This window comes from Pseudorasbora parva, chromosome 21 (genome assembly GCF_024679245.1).
Source record: "Pseudorasbora parva isolate DD20220531a chromosome 21, ASM2467924v1, whole genome shotgun sequence".
Classification (NCBI taxonomy): domain Eukaryota; kingdom Metazoa; phylum Chordata; class Actinopteri; order Cypriniformes; family Gobionidae; genus Pseudorasbora; species Pseudorasbora parva.
Window position 1 is genome coordinate 23760639 of NC_090192.1, and position 26888 is coordinate 23787526.

The 26888-nt window shown below is 38.4% G+C and overlaps 1 protein-coding gene across 18 annotated transcripts in view; it reads left to right on the forward strand.

Annotated features, from left to right (window-relative positions):
- svila (supervillin a) overlaps positions 1 to 26888 on the forward strand; it is a 111390-nt gene that overhangs the window by 35338 nt on the left and 49164 nt on the right. For 12 of the 18 annotated variants that reach the window (XR_010900243.1, XM_067430232.1, XM_067430229.1 and 9 more), the window contains exons 2-9: positions 208 to 268; positions 778 to 863; positions 5110 to 5170; positions 5624 to 5772; positions 20455 to 21139; positions 21867 to 21950; positions 25108 to 25884; positions 26364 to 26531. Coding sequence is in view for 17 of the 18 variants with exons in the window: in XM_067430232.1 (XP_067286333.1) it covers positions 208 to 268; positions 778 to 863; positions 5110 to 5170; positions 5624 to 5772; positions 20455 to 21139; positions 21867 to 21950; positions 25108 to 25884; positions 26364 to 26531 (2071 nt within the window). In the remaining variant the exon portion in view is untranslated. The remainder of the gene's footprint in view (positions 1 to 207; positions 269 to 777; positions 864 to 5109; positions 5171 to 5623; positions 5773 to 20454; positions 21140 to 21866; positions 21951 to 25107; positions 25885 to 26363; positions 26532 to 26888) is intronic. The other 6 variants (XM_067430241.1, XM_067430242.1, XM_067430243.1 and 3 more) reach the window with 3 other exon arrangements.

Below are 26888 nucleotides of genomic sequence, written 5' to 3' on the forward strand. Positions count from 1 at the left end.
AACACACACACACATGCAAAGAAGAATTTATTCGATGTACTGAGTTGTGGTGACAATAAATGGGTTATTCCCGTACACCTGATCTTCTGTGTTAAACGTCTCTCACCGGACGCTCTGTAGTGGGTCTGTTATCAACCGGCAAATTCACATCAGGAGAGCTTCTAATAGCCATCCTTTTTACAGTTATGCTTTCTTTTGTGTGCACAGGCTTCACTGGAGAAACAGCGCCTAAAGTTGGTAATACCAAACTGCAAAGGAGAGCTCTTAGGTAAGATCCATATTTTTTTATTATTAATTTTGTAGATTCTGTATATAACCTGGGTTTTCATTTACTGTGCTAGTTAAATGGATAAAATATACACCAACACACTCTCAGTCTTTAAATGGCTTGTATAAGGCTTGAACAAAACTAAGAGGACTTGGGTTTCATAGTCCTTCATGCTTTTTAAAATTTTGTATTCCCCTTGAACACTGGGATATGTGTCCACTTTTAGATAAATGTGTGATATTTATTCTCCCTTTTGCCCTTTTCTTGTATGCTGTGATCTTATTTCCTATCAGGAAAATATTAAATTAGATTAGGAAAATATAAAATTAGAAAGAAAATTCTTAAGGATATTACATTTCACATTTTCTTTGGGATGGAACTGGGAGATGTCTGCCAAGATTCAGAAGCCTTTTCAGGTGCTGTTTCATCTAAAGCAGGCAAAACTGAGGTCTCTTGTTTCTGTTATATTATATGCAAAATGTGTTAAAAATTGGTTTCATTCTGTCTAGCTTCCAGAAAGAGTTCTCATTTGAGGAGAAAGAAGAGGGAACCAACAAAGAATTAGATGTCAGTCTGCTGGGAAATACACCCAAGGGTAAGTACAAAATACATCAACACTTCAGGTGCATGGTTCTTTATCATGGCTATTATATATCACATTATGTAACATGCTTAGAAAAGTGCAGAAGTCAATTTAATCTCGTTATCCTAATGGTCAAGAATCTTAATACAAAGGTTGCTGGTTCAATCCCAAGGATGATTTGAACATTAAATGATCACTTGTTATTAAGCACACTTCATTTTAGGATGATATATTCACGTGAGACATTTTATATTCACATTAGATGACAACTGTCTGCTAAAATAGCAAGTAACAAAGTCTGTAATACCGGTCATAGTGCCTTAATCAAAGTTTTCACAAGTTTATTCATGCAAAGTGAAACAACATACAGTATGTTGTTTCACTTTGCATTGTCTGGACACATGGGCTAGGGGGATGGGGTGCTGATGACCTATATTTGGTCTGCTAGGGGCCACCTGTTGTTGGGCAAGTTGTCTTGCTTATTGGCCCTGAAAATGTGGTAGTTGTGTGAAAAGAGAAGTGTTTGAAAAGTGTTTGTACTGTAAGCCAGTCCAAAAGATGGTTGACCAGGATTTTGTGCATGGGGCTCTCGCATGATCAGCCTGCTTCCGGTAAGCTCCAAACAACATTTTTGCATTAAAAATGTCTTTTAGGATTGCATAAATGAAGCTAAAAGAGTGGTGGAGGGAGGATGTCAGAACCTAATTCACCAGTAGGTTTTTTTATATTTATGAGTAAAATTAAGCCTGTGGTAAATGTAAATTGACAATACTTTGACATTTTTGTTTTATAACGTAAACTGCACACACCTCTAGTTACTTATTAGAAACAAACATTTTCAGAAATAAACATAACTGCTTAAAAATATGCGTTTTCAAAATCGTTGTGTGTATTTTCTTACATAACAAAACATTTAAGAATGGTCAACTTAGGTTTACCACAGACCTTATTGTATCCCATCAGAAAATTCCATAGGAAAATCTCAACGGAATTAGTGGCAAATTAGTCTTCCAGGTTTAGATGTCATCCCTACACCACTCTATATGCTTGTATGCATTGTCAGTCTCTGATTGTATTGTTTTTTTATTCATCATTTAATGTTTTTAACATTTATGTATAAACTAATGCTTAAAGAAAGCAAAATGTCCTGTCTCAGCGCGTGTTCCTTGTCGTATTGTGAATGATTTATTGTGCTTTTTATGCAAGAGAAAAACTTTGGCTTAGTTTCTCTTTATAATCTTTAATCAAAATGTAATAACTTTGTTCCACTTTAATGATTGTCTTTAGGGCTGTGCAGTATTGAAGAAAAATGCGATATGCAATACCTTGTTAAATGATGCGTTATTCAATATGCGATACGATATTGCTATTAGTGTGTAAAATCTATTTAAATTGTATTAAAACAAGTATTTAAAAAAACTGAGTGATAACATTTGTGTTTCACATTGTTTCTGAGAAAAGAGCATCGCTACAACTTCTGAAAGTGACCAGCAGTGTTTTAGCAAAAATTTCTGTAAAAAATTGTTGTGTGTATTTAGTAGTTCGAGTGTGTAACAAGACACGCAACAGAACTGAAGGGATCACACGCTTTCAGAGAGGCGCTTGTTGTGCACACGTTTCGGTGCGTGTCAGACAGCATGAGTCTGCAAGTAGTTGTTTTTCGCAAGTTTATTATATATAATAACTCTTTTTAACATCAAGCAAGTCTCATAAGTAACAGTAGTCATGTGCCAGTCTGTTCTCTGCTTTATGCATCAACCTAAAACGTACACTTTTCACAATGTTGAAGTGGCCTTTTAAAATCATTCAGATATTGCATGCCATTGCGATATGCATATCGCGATATGTACATTTGCGATATTTCGATCATTTCTATATATTGCGCAGCCCTAATTGTCTTTTTTATTGTCAGTTATAGGCTATTGGATATTTGCCATATAGCTAAATGGTTATTTAGACAATTTCTGACTAACTTTATAACACTTTTCACCATCCAATGAATACCTGATGGATGAAATCAAGTCGCTCTAAAAAATATTTTTTTTGTTATAAAAGTAATTGTGGGTGGCAATTTACATTGACTGACACGCACACACGCACACATGCTTTGTGTTTTCATTTTTTATGGGGACATTTCATAGACAATGATTTTGATACTGTACAGACTGTATATTCTACCCCTACCCCTAAACCTACCCATCACAGAAAACGTTCTGTATTTTTACATTTTCAAAAAAACATGACTTAATATGATTTATAAGCAGTTTTCCTCATGGGGACCAAAAAAATTTCCAATTACCTAAATCAACAAAATTCCATATTGTGGGGACATATTTTCCCTATATAACAAAGGGGTTTAGGACCACACACTCACAATGCAAATCCCTCTCTATCTCTTATTAATTGATTTTTTTTAAAATTAATATAGAGGTACCAGTAGATGTTCCCCTTTCAGAAAAACTCATGATGGTGGTTAATCTAGGCTAAAAGCTGTGCACTTTTTTTTTATGTTTGTTTGTTTCCCATCCACTCTGTTGGCATGCAGCTTTTAGAGTTGTGTAATCCTGGCTTGTTAGAATCAGGCCGGTCTAATGTCAGATTCACACTGCTGTTTATTCTTCTCCTCTTTCCAAGTGGGAACTTGATTTAAAACATGACAAACCTGAACAGTCATGCTGCTATATTTAATACATTGTAAATATCTAATTAAATAAATGAAATAAGATAAATATGAATATTTTTTTTATTCTATTTTTTATAGTTATATAGAATTAAAGGCATAATATTTAAGATTTTTGCATTAAATTGTCCAAAAACCACTAGCAAACCTGTGCACTTGCATCATCCCAAAAGTTTCCAACAATGATTAAATCTAGAGAAATTAACAATTTTAACCAGCGTAACGTCCCTCCTCAGTGTGTCGCATGCCAGTTGCATCATGTACGCGTTTTCCTCGGTTTCTGCTTCTACTGCCGTAGAAACCATGGCAACACTGAGTCTTATGAAAAAATGCAGAAGTAGTAGTCTAACACCCCACTCTGTTATTGTTTTGCATGTCATCAAGCTAAGCCTTTGACATTGTTTTGCATATACGACCTCTACACTGTAAAACATTTTTTTTAAATAAGTTACCTGGTTGCCTTAAAATTGAGTTCATTGAAATAAAACATTTGAGTTACTACAATTAACATTTTTGAGAATTGACAACCTTTATTCAAATATTATGTAAAGATTTTGTAAGCATATTGGGTAATTGTGTGTGTTTTATTTGTGCTGACGCAGTGAAGCATGCCAAATTGTGCTATTTTCATGATTTATCAAATTTATGTGTTGCAGATACAATAATATTTTGAGTTTCTATTTACTAAACCAATTTCCTTCATTGTATCAACTCAAATTTTTTATTTTAATCAACTCAAAATTTTAAGGCAACCAAGTTACTTACTTTTCTAAGTTAACCCAAACAATATTTTTTTACAGTGTAGTGACACAAATTACATACTGTGCCTTTAGGCGGAGCAAATAGTTATTATCAGTAAGATGCACTTTAGCCTTACTGGGCTATGTGAAACGGAAAGAGAAATCCTGCCCTTTTTATTGCACCACCCGGATCTTTGCTTTGAATCCCAAAGAGAGCAGGCTAAGGAAGCACTGTTAGAAACAAATGTGCCGTGTGTACACATTTAGCCCATGATAAGTCCCCTCTCAATCACTTCACTAGTCATCTAGTGACAGGACACAGTTGAGTGTCATTTTCCATATACTGCTGAAACAACACACACTGTGGATGCACCTGTGATTGGCTAACTTTTGTTAAAACGCAACCATTCGCTAGTTAGACGACTTAAGTATAAGCAGCTTTTGTTTGAGATGACACACTGACTTCTGCCACCTCGACTATTATTGGAATTGTGTCATTGTAAAGAAATAGCAGTACACTTAATAGACTGTGCAGGGTTAGTGTAATACATCAGATACATCATGCAACATGACTTGGTATTTACAGCAAAGCTGAATTATGTAAAAAGTAGATTACAATTCAGTCTCTACATTGTGCTCATGTAGGGTGAAACATTGTTCATCTTACTGTACTGTTTACAGTAAGCTCTGATTTTCTGAGTAGAAATAGCACAAATACATGATATATAGAGCAATATGTTTCACTGTTTGTAATGGTTTGACTTAGCCTCTTTATCCTCCTTCTTCTGTCGCTCATTCTTTTACCCATCCATCACTTTGCCTTTCTTTTTCTCTTTAGTCTCAGAATTAAGGAAACGTTTTGAGGTTATAAGCACGAGTCAGAGTTGGGACATGAACAGGTAAGAAGTTAAATCAGTCTCACAAAGCCTGCACAGCCAAAGTTCAGCTCCTGCAGGTGTTCGGCAAGAATAACAAAATCACGAAATCGTCTGCATGCTGTTATTGCCAAAAAACACTTTAATTTTCCTCTCACCACACACGTTTCAAGCTTCATGCTCTTCATCAGATTTAGAGTAGCATACAAACCCCAAAGTTATAGAGAGATCCTGTGACACTGAAGACTAGAGCAATGGCAATTGCCATCACAGTAATAATTTGCATTTTAAAATATATCCAAATAGAAACAGTTTTTCTAATTTGTATACATTTTTCAAAATATTTTTGGTACTATATTTTAAATTCCAAGTAGTTGAAGCTTTAAAATAAGAGACTTTTTTTAATTATTAATTAACTGTTTTCATTTCCCAGATTGTAAATTATCCTTATTAACATTGTAATACTCCTGTTTATAGGAAAGAGCGAATTGCACGACGTCTGGAGGGAATCGATAGTGATGTTCTCCAAAATCTCCCAGATTGTGGTGGTCTGGTAACCAATCGACTGCTAGAGGAGGACACTCCCAGATATACCCGAGCAGCAGACACCTGTGACCCCTGTACAGGTGAGAAATGATCTTAATATTTCCATACTTTAAATAATTTATTTACTCCCCTATAACATGAATGAGAAATAACCAGAGGCGAACAGTAGTGGAGTATTTTTGCTTTCTACTCAAGTACATTTTTAAGTATATACTTTATCAGTGTTTTTCTTGAGAAAACTTTTGCTTCACTGCATTCCAAAGCATAATATATATTATCATACTTTTTACTGCACTACATTTCATAAATAAAAGTTGTTGTTTTCTAACTTTAAATACTTAATTACACTAAAAATGTTGTACTTTCTTGCTTGTACTTGAGTAAAAGTATACAGCACTACATTTTTTATGTAATTAAGTATTTAAAGTTAGAAAACAACAACTTTTATTTCCGAAATGTAGAGCAGTAAAAAGGATGATATCATGTTTTGGAATGTTGTGAAGAAAAAGTTTTCCAAAGAAGAATACTGATAAAGTACATAAAGTACAAGTACATACATACTTGAAAAACTAAATTACTTGGAAAGTAAAAATACTTGAGTACTGTCTGCCTCTGGAAATAACATATACTAAACATCTTAATAATAATTATATGGTGCACATCAACACATGATAGGTTTGGGTTAATAAGCTGGTGGTTGGTTACTTAAAGGTTAGTTCACCCAAAAATGAAATTGATATCATTAATGACTCACCCTAATGTTGTTCCACACCCGTAAGTCCTCCGTTCATCTTCGGAACACAGTTAAGATATTTTATATTTAGTCCGACAGAGTATCTAAATGTAGGCACACTATACTGTCCATGTCCAGAAAAGGAAATAAAAACATCATCAAAGTAGTCCATATGTGACATCAGTTAGTTAGTTAGTTAGTTAGTTAGTTAGTTAGTTAGTTAGTTAGTTAGTTAGTTAGTTAGTTAGTTAGTTAGTTAGTTAGAATCTCTTGAAGCATCGAAAAAAATACATGTTGGTCCAAAAATAACAAAAACTATGACTTTATTAGGGCCCAAGCCCTGAAAGGGCGCAGAGCCCTATTGTTCTTCTAAGGATTATTTGTTATTATTATTATTAGGGCCCAAGCCCTGAAAGGGCGCAGAGCCCTATTGTTCTTCTAAGGATTTTTCTTATTATTATTATTATATATTATTATTTTTTTTACCGACTATTTGGGCATTTTTGGGGCTCTTCCCATGCTCGAAAACTCTTGAAACTTTGCACACGCATCAGAATGCGCGGCCATCAGGGCCGGGCTGAGGCTGGGACCCGGGCGTGGCAGGGGGGCTCGACAGCGCCCCCTAAAGTGGGGTCTGAAAACAGGGTCTATAAATCAAACACACTTCCACGTACATATATGAAACTCGGTACACATATAGAGCTCATCGGGCCGAACAACTTTCGTGCTCTAAGTTATGCGTCAGCCCAACAGGAAGTGAGCTATTATGGGTTGTTCGGAAAACGCATGCTCTGGAATTTGCGATACTCCTCCTAGACGATTCACCCGATCAGCACCAAACTCGGTCAGCCTGAAGTCAAGACACTGAGGATGCTAAATTGCGAGCAACTTTCTGATTTCTCAAACGGTTTGGCCGTGGCGAAGAGACGAATTTAGGGCGAGAAAAAGGAAACAGGAAGTGTGTTATAACTTTTGCATACATTAATTCATTTTGATGAAACTTCAGCTGTGTGTTCGTTGTAAGAGGCCGATCACATGGATATGACTTTTGTGAGGCAAAGTTATAGCGCCACCAACTGGCAGCAGGAAGTGTGTCACTTTCAAAAATGCTTTAAATCCCCATCTTATTTTCACCCGATTTACTTCAAACTTCATCAGTATTATGTCAAAACATGGCAGATATAGACATATGAATGGATTCCTGATTCTAGAAAAACTGTTGTCATGGCAACGTGTCAAAGTCTAATAATCTATTTTGGTGTTTTTGAGACTCTTCACATGCTTGAAATTGCATGAAACTCAACACACACATCAGACATGCTGTCCAGAAGATGCAAGCAAAGATTCAGAAACGGGCGTGGTAGAGGGGCTCAGTAGCGCCATCTTTTGTCCAAAGCGGGGGGTTAGTTTTATCTACATTCACCAAACTCGGTATATATATTGTACATTTCGAGCCGGACAACTTTCTAATTTACAGTCATTAGCTGTGACCGACAGGAAGTCAGAAAATAGGGTTGGAAGATAACAAGAAGTCGAAAGCGAGCTCTGAGTTTTTACCCTCTCCTCAAAAGCGATTCATTCAATCTCCTCCAAACTCGGACAACATAAAGTAAATATACAGAAGATACTAAAATGCGAACGGTTATTGGATATCTCAAACGGTGGTCCCGTAGCAAAAGCCTAAAAAAGATAAAATAAGCACACAAGTGCCTGGTTCATTAATAAGGCTATACTCCCACCTGCTGGTTATTCTATATATCACACTGTTTTTTTTTTGTTTTTTTTTTCAACACTTATGCTCTAACTTAAATGACCAGTAGAGGGCAATATTGTATAAGTTTTCAAGCAAAAAACCTTGCCTCTGTGTGTGTGTGAGAATGGTTTTCTAGCCTGGTGGGGACTTAAACCTGAATGCACACAGACTCATGGGGACTTCCCAATGGGTACAAAAGCTTATAAATCAGACAGAATGAGTTCTTTTGAAAATGTAAAAATGCAGAAAGTTTTGTGTGATGGGTAGGTTTTGGGGTAGGAGCAGTGTAGGAGGACAGAATATGGTTAGTACAGCATAAAAACCATTATGTCTATGGTGAGTCCCCAAACAGATAGTGAACCAGACATGAGTGAGTGAGTGAGTGTGTGTGTGTGTGTGTGTGTGTGTGGGGGTGGGGTGGGGGGGGGGGATGGGCTGAACTGATAAGAGTTGCCTGCAGCATACTTTAGCATTACTAGTGTGTGTGTGTGTGTGTGTGTGTGTGTGTGTGTGTGTGTGTGTGTGTGTGTGTGTGTGTGTGTGTGTGTGTGTGTGTGTGTGTGTGTGTGTTCTTTTTTCTAGCCTGGTGGGGACTTCAACCTGAATGCACACAGACTCATGGGGACACGTGCCACTGATTTCTACAGTGTGTGTGTGTGTGTGTGTGTGTGTGTGTGTGTGTGTGTGTGTGTGTGTGTGTGTGTGTGTGTGTGTGTGTGAGAGAGAGAGCCACTCTTCTGTCTAAAAAGATTACCTCTCAATGCTTTGGCCTGCATTAAAGGATTAAACATATTATTCTGGGTTTGAATAAAAAAAATCATGTATAAAACCAGTTTATTTGTAGGGCATTGACAATATTGTTTTATATAATTAGTTAAATAATTGTGTTAATACCAATAATTATTAATAAAAATATATAAATATAAAAAAAATTACTAACAAAAGAAAAAACACATTTAATTGTCTTTAAAAAGAAAAGGAAAAAATAAGTAGTGTGTGTAACTTAAAAATGAGAAGATTAATGCCTTTTGTTTAAGGACAAAAATGAGAACCAATGAGCTACCGGCATATAGAATAACCAGAAGGTGAGAGTGTAGCCTTATTTAGTAACCAGGTTGGATATGACCTAGGAACACTGTTTTGAAGATAAAACTATTGTTGTTATTGCAAAACAGTGAAATAAAAACAATGATCTCTCACTGTTTAGATTTTGTGTCTGTCATTCCCCTTCCCCCTCACTCTCCCTCTCTCAGGATCACTCTATGTGTGTGTGTGTGTGTGTGTGTGTGTGTGTGTGTGTGTGTGTGTGTGTGTGTGTGTGGAGGGGGTCTCTCTCACTCTGTGTGTCACCTTGTCTCTTGTTTTTTCATAATTTAACCCTTTCATATCATAGGCTATCAGCAATATCTATAACTTTATTGTGAAAAATAAGTTTTAAAAAATGTATTATATATATATTGAGCTGCAAAAAATACATTTGCACATAATTGAAAGTGATGTCCTAATACTTTTAATTGTTTTCTATAACATGGGCTTTAAAGAAGGTCATGCGCTGTGTTTGCAAAGATCACGTATGACACCTCTTTAAACTAATTATTTATTGATAGAATTCAAATGGATAAAAAAAAAAAATTCACATGATCTTATAAAAGTGGCTGTTTATAATAAACTTCTATAAATTTTATGCACGCATATTACTCTTACCTGACACTGATATTAAAATCATTGTTGCGGTCTCTGTGATTTGGCTTAATTTATTTTTAAGAGAAGTGTAAGGATAATATAACATCCGCATTTGGACAGTATTCTGCACTCATTTGAAATTGACATTTGACATCACCTGACATAAAATTAAAGAATAAAATGTAATTGATCTCAGAGATGTGAGTGTTGTGGTTCCTGGTCATAGCAGCACCAGTTGCTGCAGTTAATGAGGTGAATTCAAATGAATTTGACATAGTCCCATTATTTATTTTTTCCCATATTAAATGCCTATTGCATGCTGTGCACAGTTAAGCTGATGCCACCGGGGTGGCGGTGCCCCCGGCTTGGGCCCGTCATCGCTGCTCGTTATTAGGGCCCAAGCCCTGAAAGGGCGAAGAGCCCTATTGTTCTTCTAAGGATTATTATTAGGGCCCAAGCCCTGAAAGGGCGCAGAGCCCTATTGTTCTTCTAAGGATTATTAGGGCCCAAGCCCTGAAAGGGCGCAGAGCCCTATTGTTCTTCTAAGGATTATTATTATTAGGGCCCAAGCCCTGAAAGGGCGCAGAGCCCTATTGTTCTTCTAAGGATTATTATTATTATTATTATTATTATTATTATTATTATCTTTTCGCCTTTTGGGCATTTTTGGGGCACTTAACGTGCTCGAAAACTCTTGAAACTTTGCACACGCATCGGAATGCGCGGCCAACAGGGTCTGGCAGAGGCCTTTGACCCGGGCGTGGCAGGGGTGCTCAACAGCGCCCCCTTGAAAAACAGGGTCTATATATTAAACACACTTGCACGTACATGTATGAAACTTGGTACACTTATAGATCTCATCGGGCCGAACAACTTCCGCACTCATAGTCATAAGCTTCGCCCAACAGGAAGTGAGCTATAATGGGTTGTTCGGAAAACGCATGCTCTGGAATTTGCGATACTCCTCCTAGACGATTCACCCGATCAGCACCAAACTCGGTCATCATGAAGTCAAGACACTGAGAATGCTAAATTGCTAGCAACTTTTTGATATCTCAAACGGTTTGGCCGTGGCGAAGAGACAAATTTATGGCGAGAAAAGGGAAACAGGAAGTGTGTTATAACTTTTGCATACATTAATTCATTTTGATGAAACTTCAGCTGTGTGTTCGTTGTAAGAAGCCGATCACATGGATATGACTTTTGTGAGTCAAAGTTATAGCGCCACCAACTGGCAGCAGGAAGTGTGTCACTTTTGTCCAAAATAGGGGGGTTAGTTTTATCTGCAGTCACCAAACTCGGGATATATATTGTACATTTCGAGCCGGACAACTTTCTAATTTACAGTCATTAGCTCTGACCAACAGGAAGTCAGATAATTTGGTTGGAAGATAACAAAAAGTTGAAAACGAGCTCTGAGTTTTTACCTTCTCCTCAAAAGGGGATTCATTCAATCTCCTTCAAACTCGGACGACATGAAGTAAATATACAGAAGATGCTAAAATGCGAATGGTTATTGGATATCTCAAACGGTGTTCCCGTAGCAAAAGCTTAAAAAATACCAAAGAGACACACAAGTAACTGGTTCATAAATAAGGCTATACTCCCACCTGCTGGTTATTCTATATATCACACTGTTTTTTTGTTTGTTTTTTTTTCAACACCTATGCTCTCCCTTAAATGACCAGTAGAGGGCAATATTGTATAAGTTTTCAAGCAAAAAACCTTGCCTCTCTATGTGTGTGTGAATGGTTTTCTAACCTGGTGGGGACTTAAACCTGAATGCACACAGACTCATGGGGACTTCCCAATGGGTACAAAAGCTTATAAATCAGACAGAATGAGTTCTTTTGAAAATGTAAAAATGCAGAAAGTTTTGTGTGATGGGTAGGTTTAGGGGTAGGAGCAGTGTAGGAGGACAGAATATGGTTTGTACAGCATAAAAACCATTATGTCTATGGTGAGTCCCCAAATAGATAGTGAACCAGACATGTGTGTGTGTGTGTGTGTGTGTGGGGGGTGGGGGTGGATGGGCTGAACTGATAAGAGTTGCCTGCAGCATACTTTAGCATTACTAGTGTGTGTGTGTGTGTGTGTGTGTGTGTGTGTGTGTGTGTGTGTGTGTGTGTGTGTGTGTGTGTGTGTGTGTGTGTGTGTGTGTTCTTTTTTCTAGCCTGGTGGGGACTTCAACCTGAATGCACACAGACTCATTGGGACACGTGTCACTGGTTTCTACAGTGTGTGTGTGTGTGTGTGTGTGTGTGTGTGTGTGTGTGTGTGTGTGTGTGTGTGTGTGTGTGAGAGCCACTCTTCTGTCTAAAAAGATTACCTCTCAATGCTGTGCTTTGGCCTGCAGTAAAGGATTAAACATATTATTCTGGGTTTGAATAAAAAAATTCATGTATAAAACCAGTTTATTTGTAGGGCATTGACAATATTGTTTTATATAATTAGTTAAATAATTGTGTTAATACAAATAATTATTAATAAAAAAATATAAATATTTAAAAAAACATTACTAACAAAAGAAAAAACACATTTAATTGTCTTTAAAAAGAAAAGGGAAAAAAAGTAGTGTGTGTAACTTAAAAAAATGAGAAGATTAATGCCTTTTGTTTAAGGACAAAAATGAGAACCAATGAGCTACCGGCATATAGAATAACCAGAAGGTGGGAGTGTAGCCTTATTTAGTAACCAGGTTGGATATGTCCTAGGGAACACTGTTTTGAAGATAAAACTATTGTTGTTATTGCAAAACAGTGTTTTCAGACAGTGAAATAAAAACAATGTTCTCTCACTGTTTAGATTTTGTGTCTGTCATTCCCCCCCTCCCCCCCCTTCTCTCTCAGGATCACTCTGTGTGTGTGTGTGTGTGTGTGTGTGTGTGTGTGTGTGTGTGTGTGTGTGTGGAGGGGGTCTCTCTCACTCTGTGTATGTCGCCTTGTTTCTTGTTTTTCATAATTTAACCCTTTCATATCATAGGCTATCAGCAATATCTATCACTTTATTGTGAAAAATAAGTTTAAAAATGTATTATATATATATAACACTGGTCTTCTGAACTTACAATATTTTGAGCTGCAAAAAATACATTTGCACATAATTGAAAGTGATATCCTAATACTTTTAATTGTTTTCTATAACATGGGCTTTAAAGAAGGTCATGTGCTGTGTTTGCAAAGATCATGTATGACACCTCTTTAAACTAATTATTTATTGATTAAAATTCAAATGGATAAAAACATATAATTTCACATGATCTTATAAAAGTGGCTGTTTATAATAAACTTCTATAAATTTTATGCACGCATATTACTCTTACCTGACACTGATATTAAAATCATTGTTGCGGTCTCTGTGATTTGGCTTAATTTATTTTTAAGAGAAGTGTAAGGATAATACAACTTCAGCATTTGGACAGTGTTCTGCACTCATTTTGAAATTGACATTAGACATCATCTGACATAAAATTAATGAATAAAATGTAATTGATCTCATAGATGTGACTGTTGTGGTTCCTGGTCATAGCAGCACCAGTTGCTGCAGTTAATGAGGTGAATTCAAATGACTTTGACATAGTCCCTTTATTTATTTTTTCCCATATTAAATGCCTATTGCCTGCTGTGCACAGTTAAGCTGATGCCACCGGGGTGGCGGTGCCCCCGGCTTGGGCCCGTCATCGCTGCTCGCAGCTTTAATTATTATTATTATTATTATCTTTTCGCCTTTTGGGCATTTTTGGGGCACTTAACGTGCTCGAAAACTCTTGAAACTTTGCACACACATCGGAATGCGCGGCCAACAGGGTCTGGCAGAGGCCTTTGACCCGGGCGTGGCAGGGGTGCTCAACAGCGCCCCCTTGAAAAACAGGGTCTATATATTAAACACACTTGCACGTACATGTATGAAACTCGGTACACTTATAGATCTCATCGGGCCGAACAACTTCCGCACTCATAGTCATAAGCTTCGCCCAACAGGAAGTGAGCTATAATGGGTTATTCGGAAAACGCATGCTCTGGAATTTGCGATACTCCTCCTAGACGATTCACCCGATCAGCACCAAACTCGGTCAGCATGAAGTCAAGACACTGAGGATGCTAAATTGCGAGCAACTTTTTGATATCTCAAACGGTTTGGCCGTGGCGAAGAGACGAATTTATGGCGAGAAAAGGGAAACAGGAAGTGTGTTATAACTTTTGCATACATTAATTCATTTTGATGAAACTTCAGCTGTGTGTTCGTTGTAAGTGGCCGATCACATGGATATGACTTTTGTGAGTCAAAGTTATAGCGCCACCAACTGGCAGCAGGAAGTGTCACTTTTGTCCAAAGTGGGGGGTTAGTTTTATCTGCATTCACCAAACTCGGTATATATATTGTACATTTCGAGCCGGACAACTTTCTAATTTACAGTCATTAGCTCTGACCAACAGGAAGTCAGATAATTTTGTTGGAAGATAACAAGAAGTGGCAAAACGAGCTCTGAGTTTTTACCCTCTCCTCAAAAGCGATTCATTCAATCTCCTCCAAACTCGGACAACATGAAGTAAATATACAGAAGATGCTAAAATGCGAACGGTTATTGGATATCTCAAACGGTGTTCCCGTAGCAAAAGCCTAAAAAACACAAAATAAGAACACAAGTGCCTGGTTCATAAATAAGGCTATACTCCCACCTGCTGGTTATTCTATATATCACACTGTGTTTTTTTTTTTTTTTTTTTTTCAACACATGCTCTCCCTTAAATGACCAGTAGAGGGCAATATTGTATAAGTTTTCAAGCAAAAAACCTTGCCTCTGTGTGTGTGTGTGAATGGTTTTCTAGCCTGGTGGGGACTTCAACCTGAATGCACACAGACTCATGGGGACGTCCCAATGGGTACAAAAGCTTATAAATCAGACAGAATGAGTTCTTTTGAAAATGTGAAAATGCAGAAAGTTTCCTGTGATGGGCAGGGGCAGTGTAGGACGGAATATATGGTTTGTACAACATAAAAACCATTATATCTATGCTGAGTCCCCAAAAAGATGGTGAACCAGACATGAGTGTATGTGTGTGTGTGTGTGTGTGTGTGTGTGTGTGTGTGTGTGTGTGTGTGTCTGTGTGTGTGTCTGTGTGTGTGTGTGTCTGTGTGTGTGTGTGTGTCTGTGTGTGTTGGGAGGGGGGGGGATGGTGGATGGGCTGAGCTTAGCTGATAAGGGTTGCCTGCAGCATGCTTCAGCATTACTACTGTGTGTGTGTGTGTGTGTGTGTGTGTGTGTGTGTGTGTGTGTGTGTGTGTGTGTGTGTGTGTGTGTGTGTGTGTGTGTGTGTTATTTTTTCTAGCCTGGTGGGGACTTCAACATGAATGCACACAGACTCATGGGGACACGTGTCACTGATTTCTACTGTGTGTGTGTGTGTGTGTGTGTGTGTGAGCCACTCTTCTGTCTAAAACAATTACCTCTCAATGCTGTGCTTTGGCCTGCATTAAAGGATTAAACATATTATTCTGGGTTTGAATAAGAAAATAAATGTATAAAACCAGTTTATTTGTAGGGCATCGACAATATTGTTTTATATAATTAGTTACCCCCCCCCCCCCCTCCTCAGGATCACTGTGTGTGTGTGTGTGTGTGTGTGTGTGTGTGTGTGTGTGTGTGTGTGTGTGTGTGTGTGTGTGTGTGTGTGTGGAGGGGGTCTCTCTCACTCTGTGTGTCACCTTGTCTCTTGTTTTTTTAATAATTTAACCCTTTCATACCATAGGCTATCACAAATATCTATCACTTTATTGTGAAAAATAAGTAAAAAACTAAAACATATATTATATCTTTAATTAAACACTGGTCTTCTGAACTTACAACATTTTGAGCTGCAAAAAATACATTTGCACATAATTAAAAGTGATATCCTAATACTTTTTAATTGTTTTCTATAACATGGGCTTTAAAGAAGGTCATGTGCTGTGTTTGCAAAGATCACGCAAGACACCTCTTTAAACTAATTATTTATTGATAGAATTCAAATGGATAAAAAATAATAATTTCACATGATCTTATAAAAGTGGCTGTTTATAATAAACTTCCATAAATTATGTGCACGCATATTACTCTTACCTGACACTGATATTAAAATCATTGTTGCGGTCTCTGATTTGGCAAATTTATTTTTAAGAGAAGTGTAAGGATAATATAACTTCAGCATTTGGACAGTATTCTGCACTCATTTTGAAATTGACATTTGACATCACCTGACATAAAATTAAAGAATAAAATGTAATTGATCTCATAGATGTCACTGTTGTGGTTCCTGGTCATAGCAGCACCAGTTGCTGCAGTTAATGAGGTGAATTCAAATGACTTTGACATAGTCCCTTTATTTATTTTTTCCCATATTAAATGCCTATTGGCCTGCTGTGCACAGTTAAGCTGATGCCACCGGGGTGGCGGTGCCCCCGGCTTGGGCCCGTCATCGCTGCTCGCAGCTTTAATTATTATTATTTTTTTTACGCGACTATTTGGGCATTTTTGGGGCCCTTCCCATGCTCGAAAACTCTTGAAACTTTGCACACGCATCAGAATGCGCGGCCATCAGGGCCGGGCTGAGGCTGGGACCCGGGCGTGGCAGGGGGGCTCGACAGCGCCCCCTAAAGTGGGGTCTGAAAACATGGTCTATAAATCAAACCAACTTGCACGTACATATATGAAACTCGGTACACATATAGAGCTCATCGGGCCGAACAACTTTCGTGCTCTAAGTTATGCGTCAGCCCAACAGGAAGTGAGCTATTATGGGTTGTTCGGAAAACGCATGCTGTGGAATTTGCGATACTCCTCCTAGACGATTCACCCGATCAGCACCAAACTCAGTCAGCATGAAGTCAAGACACTGAGGATGCCAAATTGCGAGCAACTTTCTGATTTCTCAAACGGTTTGGCCGTGGCGAAGAGACGAATTTATGGCGAGAAAAAGGAAACAGGAAGTGTGTTATAACTTTTGCATACATTAATTCATTTTGATGAAACTTCAGCTGTGTGTTCGTTGTAAGAGGCCGATCACATGGATATGACTTTTGTGAGACAAAGTTATAGCGCCACCAACTGGCAGCAGGAAGTGTGTCACTTTCAAAATTGCTTTAAATCCCCATCTTATTTTCACCCGATTTACTTCAAACTTCATCAGTATAATGTCAAAACATGGCAGATATAGACATATGAATGGATTCCTGATTCTAGAAAAACTGTTGTCATGGCAATGTGTCAAAGTCCAATAATCTTTTTTGGTGTTTTTGAGACTCTTCACATGCTTGAAATTGCATGAAACTCAACACACACATCAGACATGCTGTCCAGAAGATGCAAGCAAAGATTCAGAAACGGGCGTGGTAGAGGGGCTCAATAGCGCCATCTTTTGTCCAAAGCGGGGGGTTAGTTTTATCTACAGTCACCAAACTCGGTATATATATTGTACATTTTGAGCCGGACAACTTTCTAATTTACTGTCATTAGCTCTGACCAACAGGAAGTCAGATAATTTGGTTGGAAGATAACAAGAAGTCGAAAGCGAGCTCTGAGTTTTTACCTTCTCCTCAAAAGCGATTCATTCAATCTCCTCCAAACTCGGACAACATGAAGCAAATATACAGAAGATGCTAAAATGTGAACGGTTATTGGATATCTCAAACGGTTTTCCCTTAGCAAAAGGCTAAAAAAGACAAAAGAGAGACACAAGTAACTGGTTCATAAATAAGGCTATACTCCCACCTGCTGGTTATTCTATATAGCACACTGTTTTTTTTTTCAACACTTATGCTCTCACTTAAATGACCAATAGAGGGCAATATTGTATAAGTTTTCAAGCAAAAAAACTTGCCTCTGTGTGTGTGTGTGAATGGTTTTCTAGCCTGCTGGGGACTAAAACCTGAATGCACACAGACTCATGGGGACTTCCCAATGGGTACAAAAGCTTATAAATCAAACAGAATGAGTTACTTTGAAAAGGTGAAAATGCAGAAAGTTGTGTGATGGGTAGGTTTAGGGGTAGGAGCAGTGTATGAGGACAGAATATATGGTTTGTACAGCATAAAAACCATTACATCTATGGTGAGTCCCCAGAAAAAGATAGTGAACCAGACATGAGTGTGTGTGTGTGTGTGTGTGTGTGTGTGTGTGTGTGTGTGTGTGTGTGTGTGTGTGTGAGGGGCAGGGGCGGGGGGGTGAAGGGGGGTGTTGTGGATGGGGGGATGGGCTGAGCTGATTTGAGTTGCCTGCAGCATACTTCAGCATTACTACTGTGTGTGTGTGTGTGTGTGCGTGTGTGTGTGTGTGTGTGTTGTTCTAGCCTGGTGGGGACTTCAACCTGAATGCACACAGACTCATGGGGACACATGTCACTGTAGGGGCCTAAATTGAGGTCCCAATGGGTACAAAAGCTTATAAATCATACAGAATGAGTTATTTTGAAAATGTAAAAATGCAGAAAGTTTTGTGAAATGGGTAGGTTTAGGGGTAGGGGCAGGAGGACAGAATATATGGTTTGTAAAGCATAAAAACCATTACGTCTATGAGTCCCCAGAAAGATAGTGAACCAGACATGAGTGTGTGTGTGTGTGTGTGTGTGTGTGTGTGTGTGTGTGTGTGTGTGTGTGTGTGTGTGTGTGTGTGTGTGTGTGTGTGTGTGTGCGTGTGCGCTAAAAAGATTACCTCTCAATGCTGTGCTTTGGCCTGCATTAAATGATAAAACATATTATTCTGGGTTTGAATAAAAAAATAAATGTATAAAACCAGTTTATTTGTAGGGCATTGACAATATTGTTTTATATAATTAGTTAAATAATTGTGTTAATACAAATAATTATTAATAAAACATAAATATTTTAAAAAAATTACTAACAAAGGAAAAAACACATTTAATTGTCTTTTTCAACAAAAAGTAATTGGTGTGTGTAACTTAAAAATGAGAAGATTAATGTTTAAGGACAAAAATGATAACCAATGAGCTACCGGTATATAGAATAACCAGAAGTTGGAAGTGTAGCCTTATTTAGTAACCAGGTTGGATATGTCCTAGGGAACACTGTTTTGAAGATAAAACTATTGTTGTTATTGCAAAACAGTGTTTTCAGACAGTTAAATAAAAACAATGTTCTCTCACTGTTTAGATTTTGTGTCTGTCATTCCCCCTCCCCCCTCCCTCTCCCTCTCTTAGGATCACTGTGTGTGTGTGTGTGTGTGTGTGTGGAGGGGGTCTCTCTCACTCTGTGTGTGTGTCACCTTTTCTCTTGTGTTTTCATAATTTAACCCTTTCATATCATAGGCTATCACAAATATCTATCACTTTATTGTGAAAAATAAGTAAAAAACTAAAACATATATTATATCTTTAATTAAATACTGGTCTTCTGAACTTACAAAATTTTGAGCTGCAAAAAATATATTTGCACATAATTGAAAGTGATGTCCCAATACTTTTAATTGTTTTCTATAACATGGGCTTTAAAGAAGGTCATGTGCTGTGTTTGCAAAGATCACGTATGACACCTCTTTAAACTAATTATTTATTGATAGAATTCAAATGGATAAAAAAAGTTAATTTCACATGATCTTATTAAAGTGCCTGTTTATAATAAACTTCCATAAATTATATGCACGCATATTACTCTTACCTGACACTGATATTAAAATCATTGTTGCGGTCTCTGTGATTTGGCTTAATTTATTTTTAAGAGAAGTGTAAGGATAATACAACTTCAGCATTTGGACAGTATTCTGCACTCATTTGAAATTGACATTTGACATCATCTGACATAAAATTAAAGAATAAAATGTGATTGATCTCAGAGATGTGAGTGTTGTGGTTCCTGGTCATAGCAGCACCAGTTGCTGCAGTTAATGAGGTGAATTCAATTGACTTTGACATAGTCCCTTTATTTATTTTTTCCCATATTAAATGCCTATTGGCCTGCTGTGCACAGTTAAGCTGATGCCACCGGGGTGGCGGTGCCCCCGGCTTGGGCCCGTCATCGCTGCTCGCAGCTTTAATTCAGCATTGTCTTCTCTTCCGCTTTGTTTTCAATCCTCAAATAAAGATTCAAATGGTTGTGAATCAGCGGATTGGTTCATGATTTGAATCACGTGTCAGACTGCCAAACTGCTGAAATCACGTGACACTGGCAATCCAAATCATGAATCATCATGCTGATTCATGACTGTTTGAATCTTTATTTGAGGTTTGAAAACAAACACGGAAGAGAAGACAATGCTGAATAAAGTCGTAGTTTTTGCTATTTTTAGACCAAAATGTATTTTTGATGCTTCAAGAGATTCTAATTAACCAACTGATGTCACATATGGACTACTTTGATGATGTTTTTATTCCCTTTCTGGACATGGCCAGTAAAGTGTGCCTACACTTAGATACGCTGTCAGACTAAATATAAAATATCTTAAACTGTGTTCCGAACATTAACGGAGGTCTTACGGGTAAGGAGCGACATTAGGGTGAGTCATTAATGACATAAATTTCATTTTGGGGTGAACTAACCCTTTAAAGTTTAGGCAAATTGATTCAGTGTAAACTATCGATTGTCTTCCTGTCTCTCTCATTGTAGTTTCTCTTCAGCCCTATGGAAAAAATGACCCAAACTTTCCAAATCCGCACAGTGCAGAGGTTCAGTCCAGAACCCACACAGTCCAGCCGGATTCTGTCTACAGCACTGGCTCCACTCATGTGGCAGAGCTGGACTCTAAAGCTGAAAGGATTGCTCGCTACAAGGCAGAACGGCGTCGTCAACTAGCAGAGCGCTATGGCATCTCTCTGGATCAGGAGGCCGAAACCGACTATACCACTCGCTACTCCAGAACCTCTAGAGAGCCTGATGGCTCAGACCGACAACAGAGGTCAAAATTAGAAGGAGGAGACAGGGTGGAGCATAATGCTTACACCACCAGCCATCATGGAGATAGGGCCAGCTTTCACATTCACACCGATCCAGAGCACAGCCGAGAATGCACAGACTCCATATCTGAGCGTGAGAGGATGATGAATCTGGAAAACCAGAGGAGGGCACAAGATCGGGATAGATTACATGAAAGTGGAGGGGTTGCACATGACCCATCTGCATATATGGATGTGTCCGGGTCTGCCAGGGCTCCAGTGAGGGAACCAGGGGCGATGGGGGTTCCCAGCTCGCCTAATACAGGTCGAAGGGTGATGATGCCATCACCCAAACAGGGAGCATCTCCTGGTGATCTGTTTATTGAGCAGCAGGCTCACAACATCCTTCAAAGACACGGGTGAGTCTTAACACATTAGCTGTTTCTTCTTCATCATCTTCTTCTTTTGTCTCCCTCTTACAGTGACCAAGTATTATCTTAATATATCAGTGTCTTAATTTCCTTCTCTTATTCTTTCCTTTTTTGGAAAGAATGTTGGCTGGTATTCCCCTGAACCTGTCTTTCACAGATATTTTCCCCAAAAGAAAGCTGTCAGTATGCAGGATTTGGCTTGCATACTGTTAGGAGTGTTTCTACAGCTCCCTAAAGATGGGTGGGCTCTGTTCAGTACGACACATTATCCATTAGCATTGACCTTTACTGTCCTTTGGCAGCTGTTTCTATATGGCATGGGTCAGTGCTCTGTGACGCTTTGGTTTTAAAGTGCGTGCCAAATTAAGCAACAAAAGACTCCAGCTGAATTAAAATTCCCAACATTAAGCCAAGCCAAAAAATTACAAATGAGTATGATAAAGAATGATATTCAGGAAATATCCAGAGCACATTCATAATGTCAGTATAACGTTTGATTGGTTAGTTAATGTGAACAAACGAGGACTTGGCCTTTACATCTTAGATCCCAGCAAGCCAGATTCAATTTTCATAACTTATTTGAGGCCCTACTCTTTTTTTCAGGAACCTGGTTTCTTTTAAGGTTTTTCCCCCCTCTTTTCTTTTTCCCTCTTTCTCTCTCTCCTAATAAACCGTTGAGTGGTTCACTCTCTTGGGTGTTTCTCAACTAATTTAGCTCCCTCAGCCAGTCTGCTAACCAATGGTCGCTTCAGACTGATTCAGAAGGAGACACCCTCTCTCCAATCAACTGGCCTTCCAGGTACCATACATTTGGGATTTGTGGGTGTGTTTGACACCCTTCACTTAACAGTGGTCCCGCCTAACTTCATGGCCCTAATCTCAAACCATCTCTATGAACGGCCTTGCTGGAATGTAAGATAAAAAAGACAATAGGAAAGGAGTCTTATGTTTTCTAGTGTTTTTTTGGATTATAGTCTTTTTGGGAAAAAGTCCACTTCCACTTTGCAGGTTATTCTGGCTGGGGTGTGGTAGCTTGGAAGACAAAGTTGTAAAGTTTGGCAAAGGAAATCATATTCTATGAAGATATTTTGTAAATGTTCTAGCATAAATATCAAAAATGTATTATTATTAGTAATATGGATTGCTAAGAACTTAATTTGGACAACTTTAAAGGTGATTCTCAATATTTAGATTCATTTTTTTGCACCTCAGATTCCAGATTTTCACAGTTGTATCAAAGCCAAATATTGTCCAATCTTAACAAACCATACATCAATGGTAAAAATGTTCCTCTATGACTGGTTTTGTGGTCCAGGCTCGTATATAACTATATATTGGTAACTATGGATTGGTAGTGTATTTAAAACAAGTGAAGATGCAGAGATGTTATTTTTGTTATACATTGCTTAAAATCTCAGCTGGTTTAGTCTGTCAGATTGTTTGGAACCAGCAAGGTAGAGGGCTCAGGGAATGGTTTTGAGTTGGGCCCATCATCTCAGTAACATAATGGCCACCCTTGTTCAAATTTCTACCACCCATCCCATCCACATTGTTAATAAGTGTTGTGGATTTGAATTTGATCATTGAATATTCAGACCCTTTTGTTGCAGTTTACCCTTAACTCTTTCTAATATACTTCAGTCACAGTCCACTGCTCAATGACATTGTGTGTGTGGTTTTACCCTATATTTTGCAGGTTTTGTTCTTGTATTGCTTTTCAGTATCTGCTTGAAGCAAGCGTGACTTGAGTTTGTATTTTTGATACTGTGGTGAGAAAATTATTGAGCTATGAGTCACTAAACTCGACAAGAATGTAAACGCAGATAATTCAGCCTGCATTAGCTCAATATGCCAAATGGAGAGTGTGATAACTTGATTAGTCATGCAAAACACCAGAGCCACATTTTCTGGGAATCATTTCACACGCAAATTGTGTTCCCGTTTTGCATCAGTTTTCTCTCTATTTTTGCTCGTATTCTCTCAGTTCCTCTGCAGACGTCTAGGTTAGTGTTTTAAATACTAGTATGTGGGTTTATTTCTCCTCTACAATTTCTGGTCACTTAATGTCTGCTCACTTTGACAAACCCAGACATAGATAAAAGAGCTGTGTTCAGAGAAAAGAAGAAGCATGAGCTCTTCATCTCCACCTCATCTTCTAAATCTGTATTTGCACAAGCATAACCTTGTGAAACAAAAAGCCTTGTTATAGTGATCAAGTCTGAGATGTAGTTGCTTTTAGAGTTCATCATCTAGTTTATCCTAATTTATTTAATCAAATAAGCCCTGTGTTAGGTTTCTTTTAGATATTTCTTATGTCTACAAAAATCATCTCTGTCTTTATGTTTGCATTTACTGCACAGTTAAAAAAAATTCAACCACTTTTTTCCCTTTTCATGAACCATATCCCAAACATAATGTTTGGCAGTATTTTGTTACAGGCATTTTTCTAATTTAGTCTTGAAAATGCATTCCACTTAGAGGAGGTTAAAAACAGTTCACATGACTCAACAATTACAGAGAGCAAAGCATGTTTTCACTTAAACAGGGGTCCAGAGGAGCTGAAGTGTGAGTGTGTATAGATGGCAGCCGCCAACTTGGGTTAGGAGAAAACGCTTTTAGCAGCTAGAGGAGTGTGGGATACAACTCATAAAAAGGATGTGATGGGTATGATTGGATTGCTTAACATGATTTTTAACAGTATTGTAGCTCTCAGCTGATGGAAATCAACCTTTAACTTGGATGAATGGGTGGAAAAGAAGAGGTAGACACAGAGTAACCCTAAAATAAACAGACATCTTTTAAAAGCATTATAGGAGGTTTTCTTTGTGATTTAAATCTCACTTCATTGGTAGTGCACTAACTGCAAAAGGTTTTGGATGAGAGAGTCTTTTTCCTCCCCCTCCTGAGAGCATTGATTCTGCTGATCTAAACCTAAAGATCCAGCCATCACAAACTAAACTAGTTTATCAGCAAACCTCTCTCACCCAGTGTGTAACGAAACGCTGGTATAGTGTGAAATTAACTGGGTATTAGGATGCCCATATCTAGACATTTATACGATTTACAGGGGAGAAACCACCTTTATGAATCAATGCTGATAATGGTTTGAAGCCGTTACAGGTCAAACTTATGCAGAATCCTCAAAGCAGAATCTGTTGTATTTTCAGTACTTTGTCATCTAAAGAAGGGGTTTTCAAACTGTGGTCCGGGATACCACAAGGTGATTGGGGAAATGTTTTAATTATTATTTCTCTTTAGGTTTATACATCAAGGACTACAAATAATACTTTCCTGTGTTTTATTTTCATTTAATTTGGCTTTGATATAATATAAATATGAATAATATGAAATCACATGTCAAAACTAATTATTTCGTTTAGCAAACAAGTTTTATTTATATGTTCACTCTTTTTTCCCCTCACACAGTATATATGGGAATATAGCTGCTTTTACTGTGTTAATAAGAATGGGTAACATCATATTTCTGGATCTTTGGCATCAAGAAAAACCCTGAACCAAGGAACTAACCATTGTTTATAACGTTTTGACTACATCCCCTATTTTGAGATTGTGAAAATATGATGTATGTTCAGTATGTTTCTAATATCACGGTTATTGTATTTTGCTACTTGATTTTTTATTTTTTTATTTTTTTACAGTGATTTAATTTTTTTCGCATGGTTCTTCTTATTCTGACCACTGAAAATCCACTCTGACACACTTTAAGTTTATTTTTATTCCAACCACTGTCAAGGTTGCTTTTTAACCACATTCTAATAAGCATAAACCATGCAGTATTGAGATGCTTCAACTGGTTTTGTGGCTTAAGGGTTGTTTTGTTTGGATCAGATTCTTTCGCTTTAACTCACTTCCAGTTCTGTTTTTTCTTTTGCACAGTCAGTGAATATTGAACTCATTTTACTCTAAGTAACAAACTCTTTTCTCTTCTTCTGAAGAATCCGAGTTAGGGAGAGACTGGCCCGTGACGAGCCATTTCACAGGGGTCAAATCACAGAGGTATCTGCGTACAACCAGTTTCCCCAGTCATACCCTCGATATAACCCTCACACTCGGACCTTCGTTGACGCTCCAGCCAAACAGCGGCCGACCTTCCCCGGGCTTGAGGAACGCCATGATCTTGGGTGCCAGAGCTACTTTTCTATGGGTAGCGAACCTGGTTCCAGGCATAAACAAGACATTCAGGAATTACTTGAAGTGGATGGAAAACAGGATGTGAAGACGGCGAAGGGGCTACTGCGGAGCAGGAAGGCTGTTTTACCCTCTGAGATTCGACGGAAAGAAAGGAGCACTGAAGACCCTTGCTGTGGTGCTGACAATGTGGAGGTAAACCCAGGCATCGGTGGGCACAAGAGCGAGAGTGTTGCAGATGACCCCAGAGGGTGGCGTGGAAGTCGGTCAAGACGGGAAGTTTACACAGAGCATGTGTCCCGTCTTCAGGCTGCTGAATCTATGCAAGCAAGAGCTCGAGAGGCCCATATGAAGGCTGAAGCTAGCTGCTACGCCCCGGTTCAGACATCCAGCGGGAGATATATGCCAAATTCATCCAAACCCCTGAATGTCCAAAAGACAGTTTTTCAACAGAACCCCATTCAGGACCCAGTCAAAGAGGTTGTGCCCAATGGCGATCACCTATCCCATGATGCCAGGGTTTCAGTAGCCCAACTCCGCCACACCTACCTGGAAAGTGTTGCGAGTCCCCGGAAAGCCGAACTGTAGGTGGTGGTACATTAATGTTATGTATCGCCTTACTAACCTGTCTAACATTGACAATTAACTCTTAAAATCTCATAATGTTATTGCGCTGAGAAAATGCTAATAACAATAGCGAGAAATTGCTCATTTAGAGTTGACCAGCCGATTTGAATGCTCTATTCCTTTAGCTATCATGCTGCTCAGCTTGTCTAGTGCGCACTGTCAATAATAATTAACCATCTCTGCCTGTCTTTTGTCTCACCTTGGCTTGGCATCCTTGTCTTTCTAGAGACAATTTAGGATGTTTATGCTAAATATGCTGAGAGAATAATTATTAGCCACTTTAGTTGTTTGTAGGATTTCCGTTAGTTCATTTAACCCACTATGAGGATGATCAGATGTATAGGTAATCAAGCTTTAGCTTTTTGCTCTTTATGTCATGCCTGCATCTGCCATTCTTCTATGCTGCCTCATTCAGTCATACTTTGTGATGTAATAGGGCAGAAGAACTGCCTGTGGTTACAGAGACACCCTGGAGAAGTGAGCGAGTCAAAGATCGGTCATCTCGCCGCCCTTCGCGGTATATATGTCCCACTGAGAATAGAAAGACATCTGAGAGGTTTAGAACTCAGCCAATCACATCAACTGAGCGTGAACAGTTGGACCGGTAGGCCTCATGAGTAGATTCATGCACGGATATTGTGGAGTTAGCCTGGAGTGCACATTAAAATTACACTTGATGTAGTCTAATACATTTTTGTTTAATCTGGCAATAACCCAGAAAACTGGAAATAACTCAGAAAACCTGTGTCGGGACTAGTACTTTTCTTTTTCTAACTGCACTGTATTTACAAATTCACAGTTTGGAGTTAGCTTTTGGCTTACTTTACATAATGCTATATACTACACATTGTATAATGTTTTTATGTGTAGTGGATTCTAATCCAAATGTTTGGTCATTGGTTTTTATGAAAGGTTCTTTGTACCCCCCCCTCTTCTGTTTCTGTGGCATGTGGCGAAATCT